Here is an 8,338-nt window from a genome sequence, read left to right on the forward strand (position 1 = left end):
CTTCACATGTGAATGGGTAATATCCTGGGGGTGCAAGTGAGGTTGGGGCACTCCCATGCTTAAGCCACTGGGGAGGATTCCTTGAAAGCCCTGAGGAGGGGACGCAAAATCCTGGGTATGCTGGTGTACTGGGGGTCCCCCTGCCTCTCCACTGCACACACTCTCAGTATAATGGCTCAATGTACTCATAGCGCTACTCACAGAACTACCACTTGTGCTTTCCCTCTCTGAGGCCCCAGCAAAGCTCTCAGAGACAAACTGACGCATGCTGAGAGACCCAGTATCAGATGCAGAGGAGCTGGGAGCAGAGGCTGGGGTCTCCTTGTCATAGAATTCAGTGCATGTCCATCTGCCCTTCTTAAAGGGTTCAGAGCTAGAGTCCAGCTTCACCACCCTGAAGCGAGAACTGGTGGTAGCCACTGCAGGGGCAGGCTGGGCAGGAGGGGTTGGTACAGGGGCTGTGGCCACAGCTGTGACAGGGGCACTCACAGGCTGCAGCACAGCAGATCCAACTCTTCCTTGGATCCCACTGGAGACTCCAATCCCTCCAGAGGCACGGACAGCAGCAGCTGTAGTCGAAGTAGTCATAGTGATGTTGGAGTGGATTTTTTGTTGTTGCTGGATCATGCTGACATTAGTGGTGGTTATAGGGTTACCCCCAGCTGCAACAGCACCACCTCCGCTCCCCCCACTGCCACTTATCACATTGAGAGGAAAGCCACCACTGCTAGCACTCATGCTGATCCCCCCTCTCACAGGCACGTTGGCAGAGCTCAACATATTCACATTACTAACAGTGCTGGTCTGGGGATTAACTATGCTAACTGTAGTGCCTGTAGCAGTGCTGTGCATTCCAGAGACAGATCCTGGGGTCACAACCCCGACAGGCTGAGCAACAATACTTAGAGGGGCAGCCTGGGAAACATTCTCTTGAGTGACCCCCACGTTAGAAGGCATTTTCTGGGTGACACAAGGTAAAGCTCCAGAAGTGAGGGCAGATTGGGTGGTCCCAGGCCCAGAGGTCAGAGGGTAGACCTGGGCATTGAGGGGTTGGGCTGGGTGTTGATGGTGTTGATGGTGCACAGTCCCGTTCACCATGGCCCCACCATGCTGTTGAGCCTGGTTCAGGGCATGGGGGTGTGAAGGCTGGTTGGGGGAGACAGCTCCAGGGGTCTCTGCCTCATGGAAATGATTCAGCGTCTCCTCCGAAGAGCTTCTCTCTGCTCCACCTATGTCATTAGCTCGGGAGAGGGACACATCCAGGATTTCAGAAGATGAGAGATCCTCTGTGTGGGACTCATCCAGGTCATCATAGCTTTCAGTGTCCTCTGCAATACTGTTGTTGGTACTCACAGATATTTGTGCTGGAGTCACACTTGTGATCTGGAAACCACTCTTCTTTTTTATCTGAGCTCCAGTCGACTGTGTGGGCTGGGGCTGGGAATGCAGATTCAGGCTGTGGGGTGGAATATGATGAGGACCAGGGGAGGATGAACCAGCAGGAGGTTGGCACTGAATCAACAGGGAGGGTTGATAATCATCGGCTGGGACGTGGCTGTTATTGACCACCGGGTTTGCCGGTGTTGACAGCGTGGAGCCGCTCCCGCTGACTGTGTTGCTACCCCTTCTGTGAAAGACAGCCGGGTGCGCCATCTTTCTAACACTGCCAGAGTCTCCTGCAGGGTCCGGATGATGCATTTCGAGAGAATCCGGGGGGAAGTTGGTCTCTGACAGTATGCAATAAGGTTGCAGTTCGTTAACGGCGCCGTTTTGACTAAAATACGATCAACAGACAACACGATCAAAAAATAAATATTTAAACCAAGTTCGGCTGTTCTCCAATATCAGGCAAAGTTGTGCAAATATGTAATTTACAGCCTCTCATACACGACTTAGTGTTCTCCGGTGACAGGTAGCGAGGCAAAAGAGGCTAGTGGCCGCTTGCTGAGTAGCTAGCGAGCTAACGTCAGCTGATGCCAGTTTTAATTCACCGGATAACCGCCAGTGTTATCCGTTTGTGCCTTTGTTAAGCACAATCTAACATGTTGTGGGTTTTATAATGAGACAATATGCTGCAATGGCCACTCGTACTAAAATCACAACAGCTGCTAAGTAAGTTAGCCTTATATTAGATGCTAGCCTGACAGAGGAGTAACGTCCGCTAGCTAGCCGCCTGTCTCCATCCCCGGCTAGCTAAACACAGACTATAGCGAGTCGTTTTAGCTGCTGAATTTGTTCAAAGCAAAGAAAATGTAAACAAGCAACCTTTCATCCGGTGCACAGCGATGTAAAGCCAACTACGATCACTTAATAGCGGCGTACAAATGTTTAATCCATTCCACTGAATCCTCGTTTAGGTCTTGGTTTTGCTGTATCACTGGTCCTCCCCAGCGGTAGCGTTGTTCAGTATATGTAGCCTCCTGCACCGCTGCTGTGGCTCTGTGCTGTGACGGGACTGAAGGGGAGGGGTGCTCAGTAATATGGCGACCGCGCATGGTCTCTGCTGCCAGACATAAAGCAGTCTGGGAGAGGCGGTGACGAACCCTCCATCAACATCTACGGAAAGAGCCGGAAAGGGCCGAGGATATGTCGCTCCCTCAAAAACCCGTTTGGGGACATCACAATAGGTCATGTTTTTTCAATGTAACTCAAGGAAACTTGACGCAGTGCGATGATTGATAGATAGATAGATAGATAGATAGATAGATAGATAGATAGACAGACAGACAGATAGATAGACAGACAGACAGACAGACAGACAGACAGACAGACAGACAGATAGATAGACAGATAGATAGATAGATAGATAGATAGATAGATAGATAGATAGATTGATTGATTGATTGATTGATAGATTAAACTATACTGTACCGAAAAGCAGCTATAGTAAGTAGGCTACATTTATTAAGTATTCTACTCAAGTACAATATTGAGGTACTTGCACTAGAGTATTTCCATTTTATGCTACTTCATACTTCCACACATCACTCCAGGTTAGTTTTTCAGTGTGTGCAGCGCATCTGCACAATTTTATTTGTCATACTTACTGTATGACTTACTCTACTACATTTATCTGACAGTAGACAATTTCCAAATTAAAATTTCACAAAAGAAAAGTATATGCTTTTAAAATATGGTGCATTTCTTACGGATTTAATTACTGATAAAGTAGAAAAAATAACTTGACAAAGTTGCAACATTGAAAGTCTGCATACACGTTAACAATACAATAATATAACATGCATAATAACCATCTGAAAGGGGCCATTCTGCATAATCAGTACTTTTACTTTTTGATACTTTTGTGATGACTTTGTTGATAATATCGCTGTACTTGGGATTTTTTTTAATTGTTTAGATTTTTACATGGTGATGTTTTTACTTTTGTTTAAGTAAATGATCTGAATACACTGTGTATACTCACAGATAAACGTATGCTATTTAATAACCAAGGGGTATATGGGTTTATCCCTGCAGAAACTGTACAATAACTACACAATGAAAAGATAAATAAAAAATGATACAGGTTGTAAATATCCTATCAATGAAATACTAGCCTCCTGAGGATGTGTTGTGGATCGAGCAAAACATCTACATCACAACAGTGTTCTGTAACAAAGGCGCACAGAGAGCTGCTAGATCTCTCTGCAGACACAGGTGCTACACTGAAGGATTTTTCTACACACAGGTACTGTTTGGGGCCTCTCTCGCTCTCTCTCTCTCTCTCTCTCTCTCTCTCTCTCTCTCTCTCTCTCTCTCTCTCTCTCTCTCTTATTTTCTTTCAGCCTCTCACTGTCTCTCTCTCTCTCTTTATCTCTCTCTCACACACACACACACAAACACACACACACACACAGAGTGAGAGGCTGAGAGAAAATGTACATATGTATTGGTCTGTAATGTTGCCACTCAGGTCAATGAACTCTGGTGTTAAACTCGTCAAGCATCTCCATTGTTCTGTTGTTTTCTGTGCATTTCTGGACATAAATATCCTTTTCTAATTCAAATTCCATTTCAATTTCAATTTTCTCTGCCCTTCTCTCTTTTAATAATCCAAAGCAAAATCCTGATCACAATATTACCATAATCCTAATATATATATATATATATATATATTCCAAATATGTTAGAAAGCTACATTTAATCACTAAATTAAGTGAAACTAAACTAAATTGAATTGTCTCTCAATAGCAAGGCAAACTCCACCATTCTACTGGTTCATCAGAGATAAGACATCCCCATTAAAATGTTTTAACATCCTAAATGTGAAGCTACAAGCCTTATTTTGGGCTTCACAGTCTTTAATGCAGTATATATTTAGCAATCACATTAACAATTCCAAAGTTTTAATCACAGCTTGCTCTGCCTGCACCATAGTACACTTCATATATCATATCTTCATATTTTTTTTTTTTACCAAATATGCTTTAATGCAAGTGACTTTATTTACCTGAGATTTATGGGCAAAAAGGTTAAACAATCTGCAGCATATCTGAAATGTAGCTGAATTCGTTAGTGTAAAAATATGAGGTGTTTAGTTCATTTTGCTATTTAGCCATTTGTAAAAAATGTTCTTTAAATCTTATGGATGTTGGTGAAAGCCTTAAACAGAAGAGAAGCAGATGGGGAAATGCTAGAAACAGAGAGAGGAGGAGTTACAGAGCAGTGGTTGGTTACGGAGGCGCGAGAAGGGAGAGAAGAGAAGTAGAGATCGGCTGTCAGGCAAGCAGACAGACTATATCCATCGATACAAATGACAGAGGACGAGAGACAGCAGGAGCCTAGTGCAGTGTAAGCGTCTGGTGCTGTCAGCAGCTTTAAATCACACTGGCACTCCACAACAACAAAAAACACACAGCACTATTGTGCTGCCGCACCAACAATAATGAACAATTTATACTCTGAACTGTGGTTTCATTTTGTAAACACTGTTCTGTTCTGAATGAAAACAATCCACATAAATAACCATTGTATGCTCTCTATATAGCTAATTAAAAGATATCCTGTTGTATGTGCCTGACATTAGTTGTTTGTAATTTAAGAACAACTGGGTAGTTAGGGGTGGCTTTTGCTCAGGCTTTTAATTGTAAGGTTGGCAGTTTAATTCCCTGTCTACAATGTAGTTGAATGAATGTTGTTGCAGTTGGAACGTTTGATTAACAAGTCATTTCTGGGAACTGCAGTGCAAAGCAGTAAAGGACTGCAAACATGTACAGTTCCTCAAATACTGCAATTGAGTGCATTTTTAAGATAAACTATATATGCTTTACTTGAGTATCTGCTGCTTACACTAATTTTACTACTGTACATTTCAGAAGAAACATTATGTACAGAAAAGATATGATGGGGTTATTAAATGTGATGCCTTATAGATTAAACACTATGCACACAAGGTAACATTACTTTTGATTATTGTATTACTTTAGTAAAACTTTGAATGAATTTGTAGTATTTTATATTGTGGTATTGCAACTTTTACTTTACTTAAAACTCTCCAGCATGCACATCACTAATGTATGTGGTGTAAATTTAGACAAAATGTCTTCAGTTGTCTGGGAGAGGGGCCTTGTGTAGGCTAGCTGCACGTACTGATTACTAAATATAGTCAGTCATTGCCTTCTGAAGTACAAGTAGTTGTCGAGTTTTGAGCAGAGTGGTGATGACGGTGGTCAAACCAACCTAGAATTCTTGAAACAACAGAGGCCTTGGCCATGGAGAGTACAGGGCCATGCCCAGTGATGCGGGGCAGCGTGTCTGTGTCTCTGTCTGGGGCTTGTGTCCACTGAGCCTCCATGCCCTGAATGTAGACTAGAATAGATGCTGGCTTTATTTTCATTGGACAACCCTCCCAGCAGAAAATCACAGTGCGTGTGTGTGTGTGTGTGTGTGTGTGTGTGTGTGTGTGTGTGTGTGTGTGTGTGTGTGTGTGTGTGTGTGTGTTACTAGATGTCTAAATACCATAGCACATTCATTAATGAGTTTTTCTTCCCACACATACTGTAGTCTAAACCCAATGTCACTTTAACAACAACAAAAAAACAGAAAGAGGAAATATTAAAAGCCATGATGGAATGGTGCTGAACAGAGCCGGCGTTGCAGTTATAAAACCGGCTTTTCATTCAGTTTCACATTGTCATACCTATCATGTGGATTGCTCATGGGCAGAGCAAAAGCATAATGCATCCCACTTTCCAAGTTCATATTTGATGACTCAAACATCCAGTCACAGGCCTATTTCTATGTAGATTGCTGCCCCCATTCCAACACCATTACCACTTTATTTCAGCTGTGATTTACTGAGGCAGTTTTTCTGGTCTTGCACATGTTTTGTAAAATCCAAAGATATATTAATACTAAAGTCACAAGGTTAAGTGAGCTATTGTCATGGGTAGTGTCAGACCACCTGTTTGATGTTCCAGGTAAATGTAACATGGAAACCCACACAGTCAGGAATGTATAGTCACACATAACCTTTCAGTTCAACAGATTTGTTTGTGGTCAGCACTTACTGTATGAAGCATGTCCTGAAATAAATATATGTAAGGTAAAACACAGTGGTCGCCGGTTCAAGTCTCCTCATACAGACCAAACCACGGAGTGCTCTCAACCACAGACTGCTCGGGTCTTCTTCTTCTTCTTTTTCTTTTTCTTCTTCTTCTTCTTCTTCTTCTTCTTCTTCTTCTTCTTCTTCTTCATCTTCTTTACTTTGCAGCTTAATTGGTGTGAATGTCTGTACGTCTAAATGTGAGACACTCCTCAGTAAAAGCAGATATATTGACTTCAAGATAATAAATAATAATGATAAAAATCTGTGTTATGGCTTTAGTGTTAAAAAGCTATGGCCCATGTCATTATAAAAATGGTTGCGTGTGTCGTGGCAATTTTGAAATTCCAGTCTGACAAACAAGTGAGAAATGAGAGACAACATTCTCTTACAGTATTGTCACAATTTATTTAGATAGATAGATTTTTATTGATCCCAAAAAAAATGGGAAATAACGGTGTTGCAGCAGCAAAATATCAGACACACAGCACACATACAGAGTAAACATTACATAATAGGAAACAATATACATGAAATAATAATAGAATACTACACGAGCAATATTTAAAATATATACAATTTGGAAATAAAACGTATAACTGTTATATTATGCTCAGAGCATGGTACACAAGACAAAGGTAAGTTTGAAAAGTGCACCCTGATGAGAAGTTATCGGTCTCTTTTATACCCTGGAACAATCTTATCTATGTCTCCTTCTGTTCGTACTCCCTTTGGCCAAGGTTGCTTCTCATCAGCCTTGGCTTCTCGGATGTTACCAATTATCAAACCCTCTGGCTGCTCTCCCACAGGCCGATACGTGATGACCTTTTGCTTTGGTAACATTCCTTGACAACTTCTCTCAAAAGCATTTTCACACAAGATTCAGCATAATCAAGCGTATGAGAACTTAATCATTGCTAACTATAGAAGAATAAAGAAAGTCAAATATGATTACACTTGCAAGATTGTAAAATGTATTCATTATTGCATTGACTGTCAAGCATAGGGTCAGCACAATGAATTAATCAAAGCAGTAACCTTAGATCTGCATGTCTGACTGATGAGTGGAAGGGGAACTTGAGAGCAGCTGGTGGAAATACTGTATTTAATAATGAAGGAGAGAATCTAAGATGGCACAGACTCACATTCAAGTCAACAGAAAATAAAACTACTTTAATGTTGCTAGAAGGCAAGGAAGGACATGTGTTTGTGATAAATGTTTGTAAAACTAGGGTTAAGAAATATGTAGGATTATATATGTATATATAGGTTATATTTATTATCAGGATTGTAGAAGCACATCTTGCTGATCACAAACATGACTGTGTTCCAATCTTTCAATTGTATATAGTCGCTAGCCTTCTTCTAGCATTTGATGGCAGGTAAAGTGAGAATTAGTGAAACCGTGCATAGAAACAAACTTTCTTAACAATTTGTGGGTCCCAAAACTATTATAACGCCAGCATTCAAATAGGTTTCTTGTATCATATGTCCCAACAATATACGTTCTTGTTTTTCCTTCTATAAATTATGATTTCTTTTGAAAGACCTGTAATTATAGCACCCCCATCAGGTCAATCTGTGTATCTGTTAAATAGTGAAAGAGTGGGAAGATGCATCCTCCCTCAAGGTTTAATGTACACAGCTGAAGAATGCAATCTCATCAACAGTATAAAACTTATGCTATATAACATATACAATAATAAAGTATAGCCTACTCGTTGTATCGTTGCTGTGTCTAAATGAAAAGTTGCAGCATATGCTACTGATAACAGATAAGACATGCACAGTAGG

General features: G+C 41.3%; 1 protein-coding gene across 2 annotated transcripts in view; it reads right to left on the reverse strand.

The window, feature by feature from the left end:
• tsc22d1 (TSC22 domain family, member 1) overlaps nucleotides 1-2,524 on the reverse strand; it is a 31,969-nt gene extending 29,445 nt beyond the window's left edge. Inside the window, exon 1 of one of the 2 annotated variants that reach the window (XM_078261590.1) lies at nucleotides 1-2,504. This exon is cut by the window's left edge and continues 947 nt beyond it. In XM_078261590.1, coding sequence (XP_078117716.1) covers nucleotides 1-1,698 — 1,698 coding nt within the window. In that variant the 5' untranslated portion in view covers nucleotides 1,699-2,504. The other variant, XM_078261591.1, reaches the window with a different exon arrangement.
• Nucleotides 2,525-8,338: the final 5,814 nt, after the last annotated feature.

Source organism: Sander vitreus, chromosome 11 (assembly GCF_031162955.1).
Source record: "Sander vitreus isolate 19-12246 chromosome 11, sanVit1, whole genome shotgun sequence".
Classification (NCBI taxonomy): Eukaryota; Metazoa; Chordata; class Actinopteri; order Perciformes; family Percidae; genus Sander; species Sander vitreus.